This window comes from Melozone crissalis, unplaced genomic scaffold (genome assembly GCF_028551555.1).
Source record: "Melozone crissalis strain CALT ecotype California unplaced genomic scaffold, PUWL_Pcris_2 ptg000063l_1, whole genome shotgun sequence".
In the NCBI taxonomy this organism is placed as follows: Eukaryota; Metazoa; Chordata; class Aves; order Passeriformes; family Passerellidae; genus Melozone; species Melozone crissalis.
This window is the reverse complement of record NW_026535841.1, coordinates 1556892-1582770: the sequence shown is the minus strand read 5'-3', so window position 1 is coordinate 1582770 and position 25879 is coordinate 1556892. Positions and strand designations below refer to the sequence as shown.

Genomic DNA, 25879 nt, shown 5'->3' with positions numbered 1-25879 from the left:
CCCCCTCAGTCCTGAGTTAACAGAAACACAAAAGGAAAAAAATACCTCTGGGTGAACTTTGGGCCTTCTCACCCAGCTCATTATGACCTATCAATGATCTGATAAGGATGGGCCCCATATCTACTTACCAGTAGGACCTAGAAAACAATACTTGAATTTTTTAATTACTACAGGAGCCCAAATATCTTCAATCACCCCCACAGATGCTGAAAAAATAAATTTAAGCTTTAAAAAAGGAGAGTCCATCTAACAGGATTCAAAGGACAAAGTATTATATATTCCACTGTCAAAGTCTGTTTATGGCTAGCTGGGGAAAAACAAATGACCTCACACACATTTGCAATCACAAATCATGAAGAAAACATTTTAGGATATGGTGCTCTCAAAAAAAATTTGGCAATTGTACAACAGAAATGTATCGTCATCCTGACCCACAAAAACTGCATATAATAAATTTTCTGGAAAAAATAGAAAATGAATCTATTAAAACTTTAGAACAAAGGGGTATTATATTTAGGACACATACCCCCTATAATTCTCCTGTTTGGCCAGTGAGGAAACCAGACATGAGTTGGCGCTTAATGATTGATTATCAGTGGCTGAATGCCAACATGGAAAGACTCATCTCAAACACTGCCAGTCTCAGTGCCACCCTGCAAGTACCTGCACACAAATGGACAGCAGTTCTAGATGTAAAAGACATGTTCTTCATTGTTATAAACAAAATTCTGCCAATTTTTCTGGTTTTCTGTACAAAAACCAGTCAGACCAATGTTCCGGCTACCTGTTTGTTATGACAATTACAAGTTGTTGTCGTTAATAGTTCTTTTTTGTACCAGTAAAGGCCCTGCCTAGGGCTAAGTTAATGGCTCTTCTCCCAAGACAGTGAAGAGAAGAGACGAGACATGGGAGGGGGGCATGCAAAATAACCTCAGGACCAGCATGCCATGAGAAGCTACTACTCCAAACCTACTGAAAAGACCCCCAAAACAACAAGCCAATATAGAGTTAAGAAATTGGAGTGATGTCTGGACGTGAGGAGCAGAGTGCTGGGCCTGCAGAGATGCTGGGGGCCTTCGGTGTCCCTCACCCTGAGCGAGAAAATCCTCTCGGACCGGGACCGGAGAGAGAAGCTGTGGAGATCAACATCTGGGTCACCACACCCAAGGCTCCCACGAGGACCGGACCCCCAGCTCTGCCCCTGGTGGACAGAGCTGCGCATATCCTCCTTCTCCTCGTCGCCCTGGGAGAGACAACAGAGACTGCAGACCCTTCGAGCTGCCCAATCCTGAGCTGATCACTTTTAATAAAGGCATTAAAAGGAGAAAAATTCTCCTGCCCTGTTTATTTCAGCTGGGGTACTCATCTGGGATAGCCACGCCAGAAGAGGACACCAGGACTGGCCATCTTTGACCTCCAGGACAGCTGGCTACCAGGACCAGAGACATCGGCTCAGGAGCAGCGACGCAGAGGAGCACCGGAGCACCGGACTGGTGAGAAATCCAGTGGTGGGAGTGGGAGACGTGCACATGTGTGTGTGAGTGAGACGAAGGCCGGCAGCTGGACTTTCGAAGTGAGAGTGGACCCCTTAGTACCGCGTTTCTGGAGCCCTGCGAAGGGGCCGGCCGGGAACAGGGGGCAGTGCTTGGAATTAGCGTGAGTGAAGTCGTCTCCCAAGGGGGAAAGAGGGCCCCCCACCTCTGGGCGTGCGGAGGGAATTACTGTGTATGAATGGCACACACCTAAAGTAAGTCCTGACAGAGGGAAATCAGGCAGATTTGTAAGTCCCGAGAAGGATTCGGGTGTTTCACAAGCCCCGCAGGCAAAGTAAGTCCTGACAAAGGGGTCAGGCACAAATCCCAGCGAAGGAGGCTGCGGTTTGTTTTTAAGTCCTGATAAGGCGAGGCCTAACATTTGGAAGGTTAGGCAAACTAGAAATCAGGCAGTTGTTTTTCCTGACAGAGGGGAGTCAGGCACGAACCGGCTTCTTACGCCAGGGTTTCGTGTTTTCAAGTCCTGATAGATATAAGACCTGACACTGGTAAAGTTAGGCAATCAAGAGATCAGGCAGCTGTTTCAGTATAAATTCTTGAGCGTTAGGCAAAAATTTGAAGTTCAGTGGAGGAGGCTGAAGCTCCTCAAGCAAGATTTTTCTTGAGATCACGTGCCAGTAGAGGCACCTTTGGGATTTTTTTCTGTGGAGACCTGAAAAATGGGAGGGTGTAATAGTGAAAAGACAGGCAAGAGACTGAGGGATATACCTCCCAATAGTCCCTTAGGGGAACTGTTAGAGAAATGGGATTCTATGGAGGCCACAGAGGGATTAGATAAGGTGAAGATGATCCACTACTATGTAGAAGTCTGGCTGGAATTAGAGGTGCAAGGAGGATGGCCTTGGTGTGGGACAAAGGACAAGCAGATGTGCCAACAATTAAATAATTATCTGACAGCTCGAGGTGATACTGATTCTGAGCAATTACTGTATGTATCTTGCTGCTTAAAGAGCGCTATTGGGGATGAAGGGGTGCGAATCTGTAAGGTACAGAGGAAGAAAGAGGGGAATGAAGGAGGGGATGATGGAATTAGTAAAAGATGGGACCCCCTGGATTATTTGCCTCCTTCTGCCCCTCCACCTTATAATCCTCTTCCTCAAACACCTCAAATGGCAGGTCCGGTTCCTCCCCCGGCTGCCATCTCATTACCACCTGCTCAAACTCCTCCTTCTACCTCTTCAGCTTCTGCTATGATAAACCCAGTATCTCCTCCAGTAACCACTCCCTCACCGCCCCCTTCAGCTCCTCCAGTTCCTTCTGCATCACCACGAGCGCCTACTCCACCTGCTGCATTCTCCACCCCTTCTCCAGCTCCGCTTAATATTCACTCAGGCTCTTCTCCCCCTCCTATTGCTGTCCCTTTACCTCCTCCTAGTTGGGACACAAATGCCTCCTTGCCCGATAAACAGCTATCAGCAAATACACTTGCTGATGGGCAGAAAGTTCAGGGTAACCCAGATATTCCTCAAAGTAGTTTGGCGTCTGAAGATGGACCATACTGTAGCACCAGATCCAAGACCTCCAAGGCAGAGAGACTCTTTCCCCTCAGAGAGGTTCCCATGGGAGGAATAGCGGGAGGTGTTGGCTTTGTGAATGCTCCCCTAACTGCTTCTGAGGTGAGAGGGTTCAAGAAAGAGTTGGGGCATTTAGTTGAGGACCCAGCGGGCATAGCCAACCAAGTGGAACAATTTCTAGGTCCAAATATCTACACTTGGGGGGAGATGAATTCCATCCTGAGTATATTATTTTCCCCAGAAGAGGTCCGGATGATAAGGGCGGCTGGCATAAGAATATGGGAGAAAGATAACAGTCCAGGACCCCAGGTGCCAACAGGTGAACAGAAATTGCCACTAACGGAGCCCAGCTGGAACCCTAACCAGGAGGAGGGGAGGAAGGCCATGAAGGAATATAGATCTTTGATAATACGGGGGATTAAAGAGTCAGTTCCCAAAGGAACTAACACCCAATTGGCATTTGAGGGTACACAAGAGAGGGATGAAGCTCCTGCTGCCTGGCTTAACCGCCTAAAGCAGAACTTCCAGTTGTACTCTAGAATAGACCCAGACACTCTAGAAGGTCAAATGCTACTAAAAGTCCAATTTGTTACCAAATCTTGGCCTGATATACAGAGAAAACTGGAAAAGATTGAAGAATGGCAATAAAAGGACATTAATGAGTTATTAAGAGAGGCATTAAAGGTGTATTTAAGGAGGGAGGAAGAAAAAGCAAAGGCCAAGACTAGGATCATGGTTGCTGTAGCTAGAGGAAGTGCAGGGGCAAGCAATTCTATACCACAATCCAAGTTAACAAAAGAATGGGCGAATCCACCACCAGGAGGGGGCAAGGATAGGTCAGTACTGTCAGGTACAAGGAGGATGGAGAGACCTCAAGGCTCTTTAAGAGAACGACATTGCTATTATTGTGGAGAGGCAGGACACATCAGGAGGTTTTGTAGAAAGCTCAGTCTCGATGCGGCAATAGCGGGAACAGGATAATTTAGGGAGGATCCTTAGGGGTGACAATTAGGGGTGTCAAGGGCTCTATACTTTAGGGGACCCGATGCAACATCTAGAAGAGCCCTTGGTAAACTTTGAGGTGGGACCCCTAAATGAAGAATTTGAACTTTTGGTTGATACAGGAGCAGATAAGTCCCGTCTCAACAAAGTACCAAAAGGTATGGAAATTGGGAGAAAATTCTGTGAAGTGTTAGGTGCTGAAGGGAAACCATTTAGAGCATCAGTGATTGAAGATGTAAAAATAATTGGAAACTCAAGACAGTGTGAAGCTAATTTTATTTATCTGCCTAAGCTAGAAAAAAGTTTGTTAGGAAGAGATCTGCAAGTTCATTTGGGGGTTGGGATTGTCCCAAGAGAAGGGAGGATGGTAGTACAAGTGATGAAGTTATCCCAAGGGGATGTCGTAGAGATGAACCCTGAGGTATGGGCTGAAGGGGGAAAGTGAGGTTTGTTGGACATTCCACCGATAACAGTAAAAATGCAGGATGATACCTCACCCATAAGGGTTAAAGAGTATCCGATTTCTCTAGAAGGAAAGAAGGGGCTTGCTATAGTCATTGAACAACTGTTGCAAGAGGGAATTTTAGAACCCTGCATGTCACCACATAATACCCCTATACTGGCCGTTAAGAAAGCTGAAGGGAAATATAGGCTGGTACAAGATTTGAGGGAAGTCAACAAAAGAACCATTGCCAGACATCCAGTTGTGCCCAACCCATATAGTCTCTGAAGCAGAATTCCAAGAGAACATGCTTGGTTCACTGTCATAGATTTGAAGGATGCTTTCTGGGCGTGTCCTCTGGCAACAGAAAGTAGGGATTGGTTTGCCTTTGAATGGGAGGACCCGAGTACGAAAAGGAGACAACAGCTAAGGTGGACCCGATTGCCACAAGGGTTCACGGAATCCCCCAGCCTCTTTGGACAAGCTTTGGAGAGTTTGTTGGAACAATTTGTCCCTGAAGAAGAAGTGCAGATCCTGCAGTATGTTGATGACCTGATGGTGTCAGGGAAGGGAAAAGATCAGGTCAGAAAAACTAGCATTAAGCTTTTGAATTTTCTGGGGGAGAAAGGACTAAAGGTTTCCCAAGAAAAACTACAATTTGTGCAATCAGAAGTAGCATACTTGGGGCACATAATAGGAGGGGGGTATAAGAAATTAAGCCCTGACAGAATTTCAGGTATTTTAGCTCTCCCAGCCCCAAAACCAGAAAGAGATGTGAGAAAACTCCTGGGCCTGTTCGGATATTGCAAGTTATGATTAGATCGATACATGCAGAGTGTAAAAGTTTTATACAATAAATTAGTAGCTCCAGATCCCCTAATTTGGACAGCTGAAGATGACCAACAATTAGAGAACCTAAAAGATAAATTGTCTTCTGCCCTGGTCCTAAGTTTACCAGACCTCAGGAAGGGCTTTGACCTGTTCGTGAGTGTGGAAGGGGGTATAGCCTATGGTGTACTAACTCAAGAGTGGGGAGGTTGCAGAAAACCCATGGCTTACATCTCCAAATTGTTAGATCCAGTGGCTAGAGGTCAGCCAGTTTGTATACAGGCAGTAGCAGCAACCGCAATCTTGACAGAGGAGACCCAAAAATTGACCTTACAAGGAAAAATTAAAGTGCATACTCCTCATGACCTTAAGGCAGTACTGAGACAGAGGGCTCAGCAGTGGCTAACCGATGCCAGGATATTAAAATATGAGATAATACTAATGAACACAGAAGGCTTAGAATTTATCACATCCAATGCCCTCAATCCAGCACAATTCCTAATGGGAGAGCCTATAGAGAATTTAAAACATGATTGCCTTGAATTAGTTAACCTCCAAACAAAACTAAGAGAAGATTTAGAAGATCAGCCTCTAGCAACTGGAAGAAGCTTATTCATAGATGGCTCTTTGAGGGTAGTAGATGGGAAAAGGGCTTCAGGTTATGCCATTATAGATGGAGAAACATTACAAATTGATGAAAAAGGGAAACTACCCCCAAATTGGTCAGCCCAAAATTGTGAAATATATGCCCTGAAAAGGGGACTGGACTTACTGGAGGGGGACCGGGGAACCATTTATACACACTCCCAATATGCATATGGGACAGTTCACACATTTGGGAAAATATGGGAGGAACGTGGGTATTTAAGTTCGAAGGGAAAAAGCTTAGCCCATGAGAACCTAGTCAGAGCAGTATTAGAAGCTCTACAGAAACCTACAGAAATAGCAGTGGTCCATATAAAGAGGCACCAAAGAGGAGACAGTCTTGAAGTTTAAAAAAACTGCCTAGCCGATCAGATAGTAAAAGAAGCAGCTTTAGAACCAGAGGATTCAGTAAACATTTTTAAAGCAGGAACAACACCTGAAGAAGGAGAAAGAAGAGAAGAACCTGTATTTAGTGAAAAAGAATTAGAGGCTATAAAAGATTTAAAGTTACTCCAAAGGCAACGAGGAGAGTAGTTAACCTCAGACGGACGGGTGTTTTTAAATAAAGCACTGGCTCGGACAGTGCTAACAGAACTACACAAATTAACTCACTGGGGAGTCCAAGGACTATGTGATCATTTCTTAAAAAATAACCTATGCATCGGTGTATATAGCCTGGCTAAAGCTGTTACAAGAGGGTGTGTCATTTGTCAAAAAGTGAACCAGAAAGTCATGAGAAAAGTAGCACCTGGAGGGAGAGAATTAGCTTTGAGACCCTTCCAAAGCATACAGATAGATTTCACTGAGATGGCCCCAGTGCAAGGATACACAAATATTTACTGGTTATAGTTGATCATCTCACCCATTGGGTAGAAGCCTTCCCGACCAGAAGGGAAACAGCTCAAGTCGTAGCAAAAGCAATCCCAGAGAACATTATCCCCAGATATGGAATGGTGAACACCATAGACTCAGACTGAGGTCCACATTTTGTGTCCCAAACATTGCAAAATATAATTGGAGCTTTAGGAATAAAATGGAGATTACATACTCCTTGGCATCCCCAGAGTTCTGGGAGGGTGGAGAGGATGAACAAAACTCTCAAAAATGTATTGACTAAATTGATTGAAGAAACAAAAATGAATTGGCTAAAGTGTTTGCCCCTAGTGCTATTGTGCATCAGAACAAGACCTCGGTCTGACATAAGAATTTCACCTTATGAAATGATGTTTGGGCTGCCATTCTTAACACCTTATAGCACAGGAGACTATCTGGAAGGAGAAGAGGCTACCAGAAAGTATTTAGAGATAATTGGAAGAACTCTGGAAGGACTTAGAAAAAGAGGATACCTCCCCCAAACTTCCCCTCTTGACATACAAGTTCATAACATTAACCCAGGAGATTGGGTTTTGATAAAATCATGGAATACGGGACCATTAATGCCTAAATTTGAAGGCCCCTTTCAGGTACTCCTCATAACTAATTCGGCTGTGCAGACCAGAGAAAAAGGTTGGACTCACATTACAAGAATAAAAGGGCCAGTCTCACCCCCAGGTACGGGACCAGATCCAACATCAGCTTCTCCTTCTGGCATTGGACCAGATTCCACACCACTATCACCTCCAGGCACTGAACAGGACTCAACCACATCACAAGTTAATTCACCCGAGTATACTGTGATAAAAACCAAAAGATTTAAAGTTGACTCTCAGAAGGAAGAGTGAAAAAGACTGAACTGTATGGGAAAATAATTAGTATCAGAGCCCTAACATAGCTTAAAATGTCTCAAGACAGTTCTGTGTGTAAATTAAGTTTGTAAAAAGTTTTAAACTGTAAATAAGTAATTCTAGTTAAGTTCCCCCAAATTGGTTCTAAAGACTCCAGGTTAATCCTCTACAGAGCACTCCCCTGGGAGGGGAAACCAAAATTGGTAGGGAACAGGCCAAGAGGGGTTTAACCAGAGAAGCGGGTAGAAGGGACTCTAAAGAGCTTGGAAGCTTTTCCTCAGTAAAATTCCCCAAGAGGCAAGGCCGGGTGGGCAGGCTGTGCAAGATGACCCATACCGGACTCTTGGGAAGGGTAGTACTGATGGCTCTGATTGCTGGTGGTGCTCTGGGAAGCCCAGCTGAGCGGTGCAGTGAATGCTACCAACCCCTCTATGAGGAGGAAGTGAGCTCCTTGTCGAGAGTCCACATCAGTTCTGACCCTGATCGTGTTAACCCCTCCCAATTGGTCCTTTATCAGAAAAATAAGACAGCGTATTGGAGAGCATACAATACTGCCACTTTTAGGCAGCCACTCCTAGGAGAGTGCCCTATAGGGGAAGCCTGGTTGTGCTTTGAATGTGATGCTGCTGAAGCAAGCTCAGTAGATCTAGTCAAAAGAAAAGAAATGGTAAAAACAGTAAGAAAGATGGCTTGTAACAATATTTAGCAGTAAGGTATTCAGCTACCCAGTGGATCCCAAGAGATCCAAATAAATTAGGGTCTGTTGAGAAAAAAGAAAGAGACAAGTGTACTCACCATGAAGTTTATGAATGTTATGAGTGTTCTGAAAAAGGATAAACCCCTTTTGGAAAAGAAGGAACTGTGTAAATATAGGGAATGCCCAACAGAAACTGATAACACATTTCAGGGGAGCTCTAAACACCTGGTTTTGATCTCTAGTACTACAGCATACACTAAACTGTCAGGAGACTGGTCTGGCAGCTGCACCACTAGAATGATAAAACCAACTTTCTTCTTATTACCCAAAGAAACTGGATCAAGTTTAGAAGCTCCTATATACAATGATTTGGGAGAAACTAAACGGAACAGGCAAAGTACAATAGAAATTGAGAAAATCCAAAGTTGTAAAGACCAAGTTCAGACCCCAACATCTATGTTAAATACAATCATCAGGCTCCAGGCAGTATTAGAGATAAAGAATGTAATTATTAAAAACATTTCAAATTAAATAAAAAAAATAGCATGTGTAAATAATCAAGAACAAACTCCTACACTTGATTCGAGTTGGTGAGATAACCTATGGATTTTCAAAAAGGATGTATGAGAAAAAGTAGTTCTCACTGTGTGTATACTTGGAGGATTGCTCTTTTTACTATGCTTATTTCCCTGTTTTATTAAAATAGTAGTATTGGTCGTGCAGACTAACCTAAAGATTGGTCTGCAATCAAAAAATTCTAACCTGTAGAAACCAAGAAAGGTAACAAAGTTAAGTAAGCATGATTACCAGAGTGCCCAAGAAATGTATAGTCAGTACAAAAAATTAAAGAAATATGAAGTTCATGAGTCAGAAATTTTAAGTTGATGCGAGCTTAAATTTAAGCTCGATCAAAGAAAAAGAGGGGGAACTGTTATAAACAAAATTCTGCCAATTTTTCTGTAGAAAAAAAAGGTTACAAAAACCAGTCAGACCAGTGTTCCTGCCACCTGTTTGTTATGGTAATTACAAGTCGTTGTCGTTAATGGTTCTTTTTTGTACCAGTAAAGGCCCTGCCTAGGGCTAAGTTAATGGCTCTTCTCCCAAGACAGTGAAGAGAAGAGACGAGACATGGGAGGGGGGCATGCAAAATAACCTCAGGACCAGCATGCCATGAGAAGCTACTACTCCAAACCTACTGAAAAGACCCCCAAAACAACAAGCCAATATAGAGTTAAGAAATTGGAGTGATGTCTGGACGTGAGGAGCAGAGTGCTGGGCCTGCAGAGATGCTGGGGGCCTTCGCTGTCCCTCACCCTGAGCGAGAAAATCCTCTCGGACTGGACCGGGACCCAGAGAGAGAGGGGAGGCTGCAGAGATCAACATCTGGGTCACCACGCCCAAAAGGCTCCCACAAGTATGGGACCCCCAGCTCTGTCCCCAGTGGACAAAGCTGCGCATATCCTCCTCCTCCCCTTCTCCTCCTCCTCCTCCGCCTGATCACTTTTAATAATGGCATTAAAAGGAGAAAAATCTCCTGCCCTGTTTATTTCATTCATGGTTCCATTTCAGGATACTGGAGAAATCATATTCCTGGATTTTCTATAGAGAAGACCATTGTATGCATTAATGAGCAAAAGCCAGACTTAGGGGTGGCTTGATAGTCAGAGAAGGCTTTACGAATGCTAATAGAAGAGTTAAAAATATAGTCATCACTTGGAGCAGTTCATTCCAATGATCCTACAAGAGCTGAATGGGGTTTTGCTGAACATGGGACTTACTGTAACATGTTCCACCAAGACCCACACAGAGCTAAACAACCATTAGGGCTCAGTTCTGCAGCATTAAAAGATCCTGAGAAGAGATATACTCTGACTGGGAAAAGGGATTACTATCTCTGAGCTCTTAAACAAGTATAAAAAATTCAACAGCACCAATCTGTGCAAACCTAAAAACCCTTTAATCTGTTAGCCAGTATTAAGAAGGGCTATGCTCCATGAGGTGGGATTGCACAAAGACCAAGAGTGCACGAATGCTGTGTACATGTCTCAGGAGTCACAGGTCTAATGGATATAACTGAAGGGCCAACAAAACCTGCAAAATTACAGACAGTCATGATCCTAGATATGCTGGCTTTGCAACACCTACTAAAGTTTAGTGCTATACTTGCTGATCCTGCAGTTACATCATACTCTGAAGTTAAAGATGTCTGGTTCACCAATGCCTCAGCCAAACACTTTGATGGTAAATGGAAGTAGAGAGCAGTTATGAGGGAACATCATGAACCTGTGCTAGGAGAGGGTCAGGCTGGATATCAGGGCAAGGTTCTTCCCCCAGAGGGTGCTGGCACTGCCCAGGCTGCCCAGGGAATGGGCACGGCCCCGAGGCTGCCAGAGCTCCAGGAGCCTTTGGGCAGCACTGCCAGGGATGGACAGGGTGGGGCTGTTGGGGTATCCTGTGCACGGCTGTGAGTTGGACTGGATGATCCTTCTGATAGTCTGTCAACTCAGGATATCCTGTGATTCTATGGATGGGGTTTGAGCAATCCTGTCTAGTGGAAGGTGCCCCTGCCCACGGCAGAGGGTTGGACCAGGTGGCCTTTAACAGCCCCTTCCAACCCCAGCCATTCTGATTCAATGATTCCATGGTGCAGTACCCTGGATTAAAGCATGATTAGCACAGCAGGAATTGTTTACAACACGGAGCTTGGCAGTTTTTCACCTCACTGGGCCACATATCTCTCCTTGACCAACTAAGCCAGGCTGAGATTCAGCCCCATCCTGGCCAAAAGCATCTCTTTGTTGATCATGCACCTTGTTTGCAAGCCAGAAAGAGCTACTGAGCACACCCCTCTGCTGAATGAGTGATTGATGATGCCACTAGCACTGAAAAGCAGCATTTTAGAAAATCCTTTCTACCACCTCTGGGGTTGTCCAAGAGAGGCTCCATAGCCTTCTGTCCCAACAGGGATAAACTGAGCAATACACACCTCTACAGCATCCACATGCAGGCGAATTTGTCCACAGCATCTCCCAGGGATGTAGAGACATTGTGCCTCCTCCATGGTGCCCAGAAACTCTGCCTCTGCTGCTGCAGACTGGCTGGGCACAGGCTCTGCACTGCACCTTCAACTCGTGCTTATATTTGCCAGAGTTGCCATGCCCTGCAGACTGTGTTGGTGGCCATGTGTCACTGGTCAGTGGCACTACCTACAGGAGCATGAATCTTTCAGCCATCCATCATTCCCAGGAAGCTGCTCATTGATGCTCTCTGCTGGAGGCTGGAGACTGGGGTGCAGAAGGCTCCAGCACTGAGGCCTCCACTGCTCCACCTGCCCAGACCTTGGCCAGAGACATTTCCACAGCTTTGCCGAACAGTGCCCAAGCATTGCTCAGTGACGCTGATGTTGCTCTGCACTGAGCAGATCTTTACTCTCTGCCCTCTCAGTGTGCCTCCACCAGCTCTGCCAGACCTTCCTCTCAGCACATCCTGTCTCTGCTCACCTCCCAGATGCTCCCTTTCCAACCAATAGTCCCAACACACTCTGTGCAATCCACGGTCTGTCTGAGGCACTGAACCTCTTTCCAATGCAACTATCAGCAGCTGCTTCCCAGAGCAGGGTCTTCCAGCTAGCCATGGAGGAAAGGAAGAGCTGAGGAGACAGCCCTTGTTTTGTACAGAGCTGGACAGGGAGCACAGAGCTGCTGCTCCCTGCTTCCCCTCTTCCAGCCAGAAAGCCTATCCCTACACAGCTTGACGTTTATCTGGAAATCCTGGTTGCTACCACTGCATGAAGAGGACCATCTCTGCAACTATCCCAGCACGTTGCCTTTGGGGTGCCAAACACATCACCGTGGCCATAGCAAACCCCACTTGCTCAAGGAAGCCACTGGCCATGTGTGATTCCAGAATGCTATTCCTGCACACCAGGTTCCAGGGCCTCAGAAGAATAGGACAGACTTTGTGTGCTCATTCCTTCTCAGATAACATCCCAGCTCAATCCCATTATTTGCCCTCAGGCTACACAGACAATTGCCCCATTCTGCTTTGAAGCCATGGAGATCAGAACAGGGCTCAGCTCACCAACACTGTGGTTCCAGCCTTAAACCCAGACAAGCCAGACTTTGGGCAAGTGCTTCACCTGCATCAACTGTCCAATGACAAATGCTCAATTCCCTAATTTCCTTGTCACCTTGGGTGAAAACCAGCAGAGTTCACCACTCCTGCCCTTTGCCCCATCAATTTGGCCACCTGGCTCCTCGGAGATGCAGCTCTGCTCCCTCCCCGAGCAGGAGCTCTTCCCTCTGCAGGAGGGGAAGGGAGCAGTACGAGTCCTGCTGCATTCCTCAGCTGATAAAACCTGTTCAATGGCAACCATAACTCCCAGGGAAGATACGATAAGCTAAAGAATTTACAGCTTACCCAAGGAGCTGTGTGAACTGAGAGAGTCAAAAACAAGACCTGGTGTCTTCAAGCCAGCACACAGGCACCTGCAAGGCTCCCATCCTGAGTAATCCAGAGAATGATTTATACAGCCCTGCACCCTGCTGAGCTGTTTACTCAGTTGGGAATTTGTCCTGTTGTCCCACCCCACTCCCCACTCTGGAAGCACAGCTAAATCTCAGCTCTGGCCTGGAAAGGACCTTTGCTTGAGAGCTGTGAGAGCATTGAGGGGCTGTTTTCTGCCCCTCCAGTTAGCCTCCTGGGAGGCTGGATGGGTACAGTAACACCAGTTTATCCTCCAGTATCTTTCTGCATCTCAGTTCTGCTGAGACTGTCCTGGTAGCAGAAAGACATAAAGGCTGGGCAGAAAGCATTCTCTGTGCTTGCAGTCCCCACTAATGCAAGGCAGAGGTGCCTGCAGCCTCATGCCAGCACCCTGCGCTGATGCCATGCCCATGCACATTACCCAGCACACTCCAGCACAAGGGGACTCCTTCAGTTTGGCTTACTGCTTACATGAGCTGTGGGACCCTCTCACAGCACTCCTATCTTGACCTGGGCCCAGCCTGCTAGAGAACACCTTATTCTCAACCCAAAATATCTGGTGTTGGCACGTCTGCTGTCACGCTCATAGCATGCTGCAGCAGCTGATGAGCGTGTGGGACTGGCTCCTAGAGCAGCAACAGCTCCTAGCCCTGGCTTTAGCTGAGGAGCTAAAGCTCCCTGCTATGGCCACCTGCAGCCAAGTACGCTCTCACAGGCTGCAGCCAGCTCTTCCTCACCTCCCTGCAGCCAGAAGAGCTCTCCTACTAATCCATTCATCTATCATACTCCCTGCTCCCCAGTCAACCTAGATACTCACAGAATCATAGGGTGGTTTGTGTGGGAAAGAACCTTAAAGACCCTCTCATTCTAGCCCCTGCCATGGACAGGGACACCTTCCATAGACCACGTAAGGCTGCATCTTGACCCTGGAACAGAACCCTACCGGTGCAACCAGTATTTCCCAAGAGTGTTTCCCCCTTTTTCTTCACTCCACCATCAAGGCAATTCCAGGTGCTGCCTGTGCTCTGCCCTGCTCCCCTCCAGCCCTGCTGCCACTGCTCACCTGCACAGGTGGCAGCAGGTCACCCACACCTCTGCATGTCAAATCTCCTTGAGGGATACATTGTACTTCTCTGTCCCTCTGCATCACCCACCTAAAGCACCCACATCCTTGAGCAAAACAATCCCATAGATGGGTTTGTCTTTGCTTGAGGTAGAATGGATCCAAACTTACTTCCTTAACACATTCTTCCTTCACGTGCACCATGGGGACTTTATGCCCTTCTATAGTACATAGAGGTTTTCACTGCGCAGGGCCAGCTTGATTGGTGGACCCTCTGGCATTAACTGCAATGTGGCCTTCACTAAACACAGACCCCAGTGTTTGAAGGTTCCATACCCACTGATTTCAATGTAGTTTTTAACAGTGCATTGCACCATTCCACTTTCCCAGGGGCTGGTGCATGACAGGGAATATGGTAAACCTGCTCAATACCTTGTGTTTGTAAGGTATAACACCTTGGTCAGTGTTGATAAGCCCAGTTCCTCTGAACCTTTAACAGGTGTTAAAGAGCCCAGGTGTTTATAGGGATATTTTTGAAATTAGTCCCCTTGTCTGACTCAGTTCTTTCAGTGCTGCTGTGTTGCCACAGGATTTGTTTCTCAAGGGTCCAAATGGTGTTCCAGGCAGTGGTGTAAAGCACGGGGTATGTCTCCAGCCACCCAGTCATGCCTCCTGCCATTGTCAGCACATAATGCTTGCCTTGGCAGAGATCTTGCAGCAGGGTGATACAATCAATCTGCCAGGCCTCCCCATACTTACAGCAACCACCACCTCCCCAACCACAGGAGCTTTATCCACTTGGCCTTCCTGACCACAGCGCACTTTTCACAATCATGGATTACCCAGGATATAGTGTCCTTATTAAAGTCCACCCCTTAATCATGAGGCCATGTTGCTCTCTTCCTTGATGGCCTGAGGTATTATGGGCCTACTGAGCCAGAAATAATTCACCCTTATGATGCTAGCCCAGACCTACCTGAGACACTTTAATCTTGGCAGCTCAATTCACCTGTCCATTGTTGGGACACTCCTCAGTGCTGGACTCTCACGGACATGTGCATGCACATGACGGACTTTGACAGCCAACTCCTCTGCCCAGGCACCGATGTCTCACCACAAATCAGCAGCCCAGAAGGGTTGCTCTCTGTGCTGCTAGTTTGTCTTTTTCCATCGTTCCAGCCAGCCCCACAGAGCATTTGCTACTATGCCCAAGTCATTGTAGAGGTTGGCCATTTCTCTCACTGAGCAATATCTAAAGCAAGCTGAAAACCTTACAACTTGATGCACCCTGTCCCTTCTGCCACTCGCCGTGTAGGACCCCATACAGCACCTTCCCATGTTCCATGCATCCCTGCAATAAGGCAGGAACTGCCAGTGAAGAGAGCACACTGCTTTTCATTTTCAGGTAGCTGGTTATACGGGTGGGCCCTCCTCAGCACATGCCACCTTCTCCTCCTCCTCTTCTGATGACAGTCTGAAATTTTCACCTTAGGGCCAGTTTGTGATTATTTCCAAGATCCCAGGACTACTGGGGTTTCCCATCCGAGACCACTGTTGATCAGACCAATCTACTTACTCCAGGTCACATCAATGGCATGATGTATGGCAGAGACTTCCTCTTTGAACACCCAGCCCAGCACTGGTAATTGGGGTGCCAAAAGAGGATGTGCTTCTGTGCTAATCACTTCTGAAGCAGATCAAACCTCTTAACAAACTGTGAGTATCTATTTTTCATTTGGGGCGTAACAGGCCTCAGATCCTCTGCATATCTGGCTCCAGAACCACAGGGATTGTCCTCAAGTCTCCCCAAGTACCTTCTGCCAGGGGCTCCAGAAGGACCATTCTTCCTGACTGTGGTGCAGAACACATTTTTGTCACCCTGTTGTGTGTTGTGTCCTGACTGGCTTAAGGACTACTGAATCAACAATCTCCTGTTTAATTTGTTTCAAGGCTCCTTGTTCTTCAAGACCCCCCCCCCTTTAAATAATTATTCTCCTGTATCACATGATAGAGAGGGCTGACAATCTGACTGTACTCTGGAACATGCATCCTCCAAAAACCCATAGCTCCCGGGAAAGCCTGTGTCTTCTTGTCGGCTGGTGGGAACAAAGTTGGTGTTTTTTAGGCTACATTCATTGGAATCTGACACCTTTGAGAGAATACCTTTCCCTCACACTTGACAGGAGCCACCTCCAGAGGTGATAGTTTCTGTCTTCTTCCCAATTCCCTTGTGTCTTGGTTTGAAAGACAGGTCTGCTAAGGAAGGCAGGAGCCTCCATCGAAATAGAATATATGACCCTCTTCCCTCCAAATTATTAAGGGGCTTTTGGGCAAAGATTTGGGAAAAGGAATAGCAGCTCTTCCCTAGTATGCATTCCGAGGCAAACAGACACCAACTGCGGCATTCCCAACACCCAGAGGCAGAGACGCAGTCCCGCCATTTCCCCTCTGGTGCCGTTCCGGGCGCAGCCGCCAGGGGCGCTGCTGGCTCCGGGCAGGGCGGGGGCGATGATTCCCCCCCGCCTGCAGGGGGCGCTGTGGCCGGGCCGGGCCGGGAGGGGACGGGCGAAGGGGCGGCCGCTGCCGGGGCCCGGCGGGACTGTGGGACGGGCGAGCTGAACGTCAGGAGGGAGCAAAAACATCCACAGGGAGCAGACGGCGTGTACTGAACGTCAGGAGGGGGCAAAAACATCCGTAGGGAGCAGACGGCGTGTACTGAACCCCGCAGCTGTGGGTGGAACGGTGGGGCGTCCCAGCAGGGTGCGGGTGCAGGCCTACAGTGCACTGAAAACTCGGAGCAGTGGCAAAAGAATGGTGAGAGTGGGGCCGAGGCAGCCCGGCTCTTGAGCAGATGGTGAAAGCCCTTTTTTAGTGAGGTAGATGTTAATAAAGTCCCGGTTCAGTGCCTGCTATCCCAAGCAAAAGGCTAACCCCACAGCAGAAGAAGCAGGACTGGGTTGGGCTCCAGCAGTGGCAGTGAATTCCTTCCCACAAGCAGCAGCTCCAACCTCTCCAAGCAGAGAGACAGACAGAGAGAGAGAACTAGCAGCTGCCCCGTCTCTTAGAGCTTTTAAAGCTCCGTCTTTTACCAGCCCCATTTTCTCGGTATCTCTGCCCCTGTGCGAGACACCTCAGATAAGAGGTGTGGAGCCAGATGCCCTCCTTCCTGAGCTTGGTCACTTCTTTTACCCGGTCATTCTTGTTTCCTTGTCAATTTATGGGACTAAATTCTGTGGGGGGGAAAAAAAAACTCAAAAAACATCCCAACATCCTAACCCCCAACACCTTGTCAGTGCCTACATCCCGGGACAGGGATCCCAGTTCCTTGGTTTCATTACCACCTAGTTCCATACCACGGGCCGCAATATCCCAGCACCGGAGCAGTCATGTCGCCAGGGGCTCTCCTGACTCCTGATATCCTGTCTTTTTGATATCCCACAACTCACACGGGGACAGGGATTGGGTGATTGTCTCCAGCCCTGCCTCCTCCCCTGTTGTGAGGGCCCTGCTTCCTCTTCATCACTCACTAAGCAGACAGATTCTGCCTTGAATGTCTTCTTCCATGTAAGGCCGAGTGCTCCAGGGTGGGCTGTCCCTGTGCTTCAGCTGCAGTTGGAGTAGCCATGGTGCCTCTTGCTCTTCCTTGCTCCTTTTCTCCCTGAGAGTGCTGTCTAGCATGGAGCACTGTCTGATAAACAGTACCCAAGGCCCAACACTTTGCATAACTTCACACCTCTCTGGAATTGCCACAGCATTTTTCTTTCAAATATTCTCCCACTTTATTGGGATCTTGTTCAGGGCTGAACTTCCAAACCACTGGAGCAAAACAGTCCTGTTTCTGCCACATTACATGCCACTCTTGACTATCCACCCCTGGGGCAGATCTCTAAATGACCTTCCTAAAATTCTCTTTTGTAACTCTAAACATGGTGTGGACTGCCTGAGGAGACCTGGAAGACTTAGCAACAAGAACGGGCTTTCCTTAACATACAAGGGAAATTCAAAACCCTCAAAAGCTGTTGTCACAGGCTTGAAGGAAGAAAAGGTGGTGAAACCTGGGAAAAATCTTTGTCTCCTGTAGTCTCCAGAGTCTGGGTATGATAATTAATGGAGTCTCAGAGGCAGCACCCAAGGACAAGGCAGGAGGTCAACTCTGAATACACATCCCAAACAGCCCTCATTGTCCTTCGTGTTATCATGTCATAAACCAATATCCCACAGAATGATCCTGATCCCTCGCCCTGCTCTCAAAAGGAGCACTGTGCTGGGCACAGAGAGTATATATGAAAATACAGACAGGGTGAGGTACCATGCCCACGTGAACAGACCAAGCAATGTTGCAGCTAGTTGCTCTGCACCTAATACAACAAATGCTTAGATCAAATTTTGTTTCCAACCCTCTCTGGGCAGATCTGTTGATACCTCAAGCCTTCCCATCCCATGCTGGGTATTAAATAAGGCTGCCGTGGTGTAGGAATGGAATTCCCCAATTTAGTGCTCCCACCAAAACCATGCTGCTGCTCACCCTCCCTCCCCCCTGCCCTACCTGTGGGTGGCTGGAGGAGAATGGGAGTCACAAAAGGCAAAGATGACAAGGCTGAGATAACAATTTACTGGGATCAGCAATGAGAGAAGAAAACCAACAGAAACAGCCAGAATATTAATAACACAAGTGTACAAAAGAGAGAGCTAGTCACATGCCAAATTGCTCACCCAGAGCTCAGAGCTCACCATCCCACTTCCCATTCCTTCCAATGCCTTGGAACCAGCATTACCCCAGCATCCTGGGCACCACACTGAATCACTTCTTCCCACAAGAGACTCTCTTCCCCTGCCCCAGCAACGAGATGAGATTGTATAGAATAACCTCTGAGTCCTGCCCATGCACCTCCTGGCTACTGCAAAAATTAACCTTGTCCTGGTTGGAACCAGGATACAAGCCAAGCAACCTCAACTGCTCCACATCATGTGAAGATTTAATCCACAGAGTCCAGAAAAGACTCCAACAGAGTCCAGTGCATCCTTCTGCAGAATGGTATAATACATAAATTCCCACTGCAATGAAGAAAAAAACCCAATTTACTCCTGGATGAACTTAGCTAAGAAAATGAATTTATGGCCCATGAAACCTCTTAAGTTTAGCACAAAGCACATGGATTGTTCTTGGATACTATCACAGGCAATACTTCAATTTAAAGCAAACAGCTGCCAGACTCCTGCTGTGTCCCACACACCTTACACTGCTTCCTCACTGCAACAAAAGCTATTCCAAACTATTTTCTTTTACACACTGATGGAGTCTTCTGAGATGTCAACGGAACCTACACTTCCACCCCAGAAAAGAGGCACCTGTAAAGCACAGTGACTGGGACAGGCACTCTTTAGATTTCAGAATATTAAATCAGGGTGCCCAGATGAAGTGTGTTGTTATTTGCAAAAGATCTGAAAATCTGCATCCTTAGTGAAAGAGCAAATTGATGAGCTCAGCTGAAAGAGCCAGGCACTGCAGACAGGATGGAGCACATGACCTGCCCCATCAGCTCCACCCATGTGCTTCTCCTGCTGCTTTGTAAAGTCACTGAGGCTATAAATTTATTTTAAAATGTCTAGGTTGGTTAATACAAGTTGAGAAGAGCCTTCTGAGAAATTCTGCTACAGAACATCACCTCTTTCTGAGACAAGTCCCAGTGCAGATCATGCAGGGAACAGAAGACCTCCTGGTAAAAACAGTTGTCACTTGTCCATGATGTAATTTTTAAGATTAAAAAAGGCTTACTAAGTTAAATTATCATCTCCAACAACCCTATAGAACAAGACAGGGCATTCAGATTAGGTTAGAAGGTTTCTCAAGTTTTATCTGCAAAAACTTTGGGCACTTACTGTCCATTCTCCAGGTCCTTTACGTGGCACACAGATGCTTCTACCACATCCTTGGGGTTGTGGTAGGGGTTGCTGGCAATTGGATGCTCCTCAAGGTGGTAGTGCCGGGCAGTCCCGTTGACTTTGTAGATCAGAGGGCTGGCTTTCCCATTGGGTGACATCTCCTCCTTGCTTCTCTCCTTCTCAGGTATCACAACTTCAATTTTCACTTCAACTGCAGGAATAATCCAAAACCTTTGTTAAAATGAAGCCAGAGGTTTTGCTGCTGTTCGCTGCTCTATCACTCCTTCTTTCCCTGAACTTGGAAACAGACATCAAAACAGATATTTTTTGCTGGCTTGACTTGGAAGATAAAACATTTAACATCAACCTTGCCTTGATTACCTGAGCCCATTGTTCCTCCGTTCTTTCTGCATTGGACACTTTGCATTCATAAAGTACATATTCTTGAAAGCAGACATGCTTATTATTGAAAGCAAAACAACCTCTCAGTTACAGTTCTTGTCCTGTTTAGTGGAAAACAGTTTCAGGCAGCTCCATATGAAGCATGTCAAGGTCTCTGGGGCTCAGACAGACTTCAAAAACCCCTTTAGTTGTTTGTAGGTAATGTTAACTGAAAGAGAAAGCCAACACTGCATGGTGCATAAAGCTGCTTCATTAGATGGAGACCAATTAATAAGGAATTAGAAATATCCAAAATTATTTCCACATGAGGTTTTGAGTGTGGAGTCACTCTTCAACAGTAGGTGAGAGAAGCAAGGATGGTCCATTTTTCTCATGTGTGCACCGGTGAACAGGTCTGACAATAAATCATCCCTGTCCTGGAAACCAGAAGACGCAGGGACTGTAGGGAGCAAAGGCATGCTCCTCGGCCACCCAGGTGAGGACATGCAGAGCAGCTGTAGCTGCCCCTGGATCCCTGGCAGTGTCCAAGGCCAGGTTAGACGGGGCTTGGAACAGCCTGGGACAGTGGAAGGTGTCCCTGCTTATGGCAGGGGGTGGAACTGGATGAGCTTTGAAACCTCCTCCAGCCCAAATCATTCTGTCATTCTGTGTTAATATGAGCTCCCTGAAGGCAGTGCTCACCCATCCCCTGCCACAGGCCCACCCAGCTACACCCCCGTGTTCCACTCCATCCCTGGGCTGGGCAAGCTGGTCACAGCAACATCAGAAGCCACTGATAAGCTCTCACATCACAAAGCGGAAAACATCACTTTATCTCCAAGGGACTTCATCAAACTAAAGCCATTAATATAATAATAAATGCCTGGGAGTTGTATAGCAAACCAGGGGAAAGTGCCAGGGACTGGTGAAGTGACTCAAATAAATGGGAAATCATTGAGCTTCCCCCATCTTATAAATGTCATGAATGGGAAAATCTGTTGTAGAAGATAAATGTTGAAGTTCCCAAACTAAACAGGTAAGGAAAGGCAGAGGAAGGGTAAAAACAAGCCCTTCAGCAAGGCTTGTGAATGACAGGGATGCTGGGTCTTCCCAGCCTGATCTGTTGTCCCACAACTTTTATTGCAAGAATATTGAGAGAACAATGGTAGAACAAGCCAGGGAGAAGGTTGTCCATTTTGGAAGGGAGAAAAGCAGGTGACCATGGCCATTCAGGCCCTGGAGGCAGGCAGCTGTCTCAGGAGTCCTGCACATTTCTGCTGCTTGTGCCTGCTCAGCAAGGCAAGGGATGCATGGCTTTTTGCCAAAGTGCCAAATCCCTGTGCTCACCTGGACAGGATTCACCAACGGTAGAGACAGATAGATCCAGGAAAGTGATTTTCTGTGTATGAATGCTGAACCAACAGAAAACATCACCTTCTGCTGTGCTCTTGCAGCTGCAGGAGTTAATGCAAATGAATAGGCCCTGCACCATAAATTAAAAACCTCACATTGCTATGAGCAAATCTGTTCCTGGAGCTCTAGAGAAGCAGCCAGGCTGCTGCAGGCACCCAGTGAAGAGGCTGCTCCCCATAAGCACCTCTTTCCTAGGGCATTGGAAGAAGCAGACATGGATTTTCCAGGACAGAGTTTGGAAATATAATGAATACCCATTTATGCCAGTTCCAGTGAAACACTTTTGGCCCAAGAAACAGGAAGCTGATGTCATTTAATTTCACAGTCAATCTGCACAAAATGTATCAGTGCATCCTTGCAGCTAGACTGCGGAGCCAGACCATGTCGCAGGATGAGACAAAGTTTGGGCAAAGCTTGTGGCTCTGAGCCCTAATGGTGAGGGGGACATGGATATCAGTGAATTCATCTGCAGGGACCAACTCCATCTCTCACTTGGCTGATGCCCCAGGACTTTGTTTTCCAGAGCACATTTGGGTCAGGTGAGCACATGGAGTGCCCACTGATTCACAGGCAAATGAACCTGCAGGGATAAAGATGGAAATGTAGCTCTGAGCTTTCCCCTTCTTCCTCAGCTAGAAAAACATATGCAGGAAGCAGCAAGTCTCTGGCACTCAGCCATCCCCACCTGGCACCCACCAACATTGCTGGACAAATGTCCAGAGGAAAAGAAAAAGAGTTTTAAAATCTTCCCTCTCCTATTTCGGACCCCACACTTCACTACTTGCCTCTATGAGGGGCATATCCCACTTGCCCCTCAGGAACCCTCTTTACCCCCATCTCCTCCTCCTTCTCATGCCTCTCAGCCCCTCATGGAGTGTCCCTCTGGCCTGAAACCTGCATTCCTGAGGGATGATCCCTCCAGGAATCCAGGGCTAAGCAGCACCTGAGCTGATCCAGCAAACTGGTTCAGTTGCCATCAGGGAAAATGACATTTAAATGAAATATTTATAAACCCAAGTTTAATTTAATACCAAATCCGATTGGTAAGGGGCTGGGGCCAGTGTGTTCCAGCTCTTTGACAGTCATATCCTACAGCTGCTAGAAGAGGGTCTAGACAGCAAACTGTTTGGAAAGTTTTAGGCACGTTACTACAAATCTAGACAGTAGGCAACTCCTCAGGAATATAGGTAGTAATACGGATATAAATATGGATATTGATACACAGGTATGGACATAAGGTATAGATATAGATGATACAGATAAAAATATAAACAGAGATGTAGAGATGTGTAGGTATAGATATAGATGACAGAAAGAGACAGAAGTGTGCCTGCTTGCCCTGTGCCACCAACATCACTTATACACACACATATGTGTGTGTAGGTGTTTGTATAAGTTCATGCACATTTTTAAGATATCTCTATAGATACACACTTACATAGATGAAGAACCAGAAGGCCAGGGCTGGAAATAGTTTATAAGAATATAGAAAAAAAAGCAGAGAAACTAGCTGAGCATTAGCAAGTGCTCATATCACATATCTACATATACCCCAGCACTGCAAGCTCTCACTACTCGAAAATCCTGAGTCAGCTTCTCAGAGTCATAGAATCATTTAAAACACAGGTTCTTGACAAGACTATAAATGCTAATAGATTTTTTTTTTTTCTCCCAGGTTTTCAGCCTCAGGTCGAGCACTGCTGGCATTCTTCACATACAATCAGGAACCATGTCCCAACACCATTTATCACTGTTGGCTCTGGTGTTGTTTTTTTCTCTTGTGGCCACCATGTTCTTGTGCTTTGCCTTGGTGTCATTCACCCAAGCAGTCAAAGCTTAATATCCCATTACATCTCCTGTAAATTTATTCCCTCTCCATCACTATTCACAGCCTGGTGGGACTAGTCAAAATCCCTGCTTGCTCTTGTAGAGGTACTTTAGATGTGAGACTGGAACTGTTGACATTGATCCCAAAGCAGGGTGGTGGCCGGTGGCTGGGCTGCAGTGCAGGGTCACAGGCATTATTTTTTAAAAATTAGGGCAATTGGATGCCCCAATACTTCTTTATCACAGGACTGGGTTCCCAGTATGGCTCAGAGCCCTTCTGGAGGCTAAATTTAAATTATGGATGTTGGGACATTGAAAGGTTGTACCTCCAGGTACCCGATACTTAAAATACTGGAAACCAGGAAAATACTGAGCTAATATGGGAAGAGAGAATTGACACAAGCCAAGAGCTGACTTGAGCCAAGGGGAGTCTGAATAAGATGAAGATGTCCAGCTATAAAGGATGGAGGAGCTGAGCTGGCAAGGGGAGAGCAGTGTGTCTGCCTTCCCCAGCCCTAAACCCTGCAATGCCCCAGGGTGTGCCCCTTCAGGGCTGCAGGCACAGGGCACAGGAGCACTGAGGGCAGGGAACAACCTGCTGCTGGCTGTAGGTGCCAACAGCTTTGGGAGCACTGGAAACCAGAAATGCATCAAGGGATGATGCTGGAGGGACCAGCAGGCACCGCCAAAAATCTCAGTTTACCCCAGCAGGGTTTATTTTCCCAAAGCCAGCAAGAGTAATCCACCACCATGGGACGTGCTTAGGGCTCATTGTGCCCTGCCAGAGCTGCACTCTCCAGGCATCCCCTGGGCTTGCCCACCCCACGTCAACTGCAAGCCCCAATGACTGTGACTTCAGGTGGTCTCAAAGAGATTCCAAACCATTTCTATGGAGCACTTCTCCCCTCCTTCCAAGGCCAGGCTGGACAGAGCTTGGAACAACATGGCCTTGTGGAAGGTGTCCCTGCCCACAGCAAGCGGTTGAAACTACTTGGTCTCTACAGACCCATCCAGACCAAACCCTTCCATGATTCCATCATTCTGTTAAAAATGACAGAGCCAATGACAAAACCACCATGTAAAATGTGCTTGGCTCTGCTCTCCCAGATGCTCTGTGAGCAAATGCTACAGTCCAAAAGCAGGAGGTAGGACTTACCAAGCAAGGCTGGGGACAAGCTCAGAGCCAAGCTCAGATCACACAGCCAATGGCACCCGGTCCAGCACCCTCCAGCAGTGTGAAGCAGTGTGCAGGGAGCACACTCCCTCTAAATGCACCCTCCTTGCAAGGGTGAAGCCCACCCCAAGATACCCCATGTGCTGCGAAGCGACTGCCCTGCTATCAAACACTGAGCCCAGCAGAAGAAGAATCAAAATTTATAGATTTTGAAGCCACTCTCCTAATGCCCAGGGCAGAGACAGAGCTGCTGCAGCTCACACAGACCTGGCACATGATGGTTCCTGACACTCATTATCCTGATCTGGCTGTGCTGTGGGAGCGGGTGCTGGGATACCGTGCAGGCTGCCAGCTGGGCAGCTCATCCCCAATGCATCACACACCCGAGACAAACCCAAGGAGAGAGTTATGCAGAGACTGAGAACTGGGCCTTCAGAAGAGGATCTGGCATCACGGGACTGCAGCACTGGAGATAACAGCAGATTGCTTCACTGTTTGAGCATGAGCTCTTAATTAAACACTGAAATATTCAGACAGGGATGGGTGCTGCAGCAGCAGCCAGACCTCATGGCTGGCCAGCAGTGCAGTCAGCACAGCTATTTAGAGACTCCACTCCCCAGAGCTCTTGTATCACTCATCTGCCCATCAAAAGGTGATATGTGCACAGTGCCAAGGTTATCTCGAGGGTTCTCAGGACAACTGAGGGTCTCTGTTGTAATGAAGGAGGTGGAGCAGATAAAGATCTCATGTACACCTTGACAAAGTGTCTGAATCAATTCTGTTCACTTCAGGCTGCATCCAAAATATTCCCTTCGTGTGGAAACAGCACTGGTGGAGCAAATAGCTCTATTCTGTCCCTGCTTCTTATTCAGAAAAGGAATTGTAAAGTCCAGTACTCAGTTCTTATACTATACAATTCCCATATGAAACATCAGTGAAACCCTTTGCTAGAACAATCAGTATCCTCAAATGCCTCTGTTTAGCTCCTTGCATTTGCAGGTTTGATAAGCCTGGATGAAGTCCTGCAGCCAGTGGTGAGCGACCCGGGGGCTGTGGAAGGCTTGTGCAAAGCCTTTGAAGATGCTAATCCAAACCAGAGCTGAGGGATGGAGGGGCATTGCAGGGTGCCATTTTCAGGCATCTGGCCCTGCTATGCAAATACAGCTCTCTCTCTTAGCTGCAAAAATCGGCAACTAAGGAAAACTGAGCATTGGTGTTCCAACACTGGTCCAAGATTATGCAGTTTTG

At 47.1% G+C, this 25879-nt stretch overlaps 1 protein-coding gene across 3 annotated transcripts in view; it reads right to left on the bottom strand.

The window, feature by feature from the left end:
• Positions 1-25879, bottom strand: part of AIFM3 (apoptosis inducing factor mitochondria associated 3) — a 64980-nt gene that overhangs the window by 27337 nt on the left and 11764 nt on the right. For all 3 annotated transcript variants that reach the window (XM_054288507.1, XM_054288508.1, XM_054288506.1), the window contains exon 3: positions 19834-20047. In XM_054288507.1, the coding sequence (XP_054144482.1) occupies positions 19834-20047 (214 nt within the window). The remainder of the gene's footprint in view (positions 1-19833; positions 20048-25879) is intronic.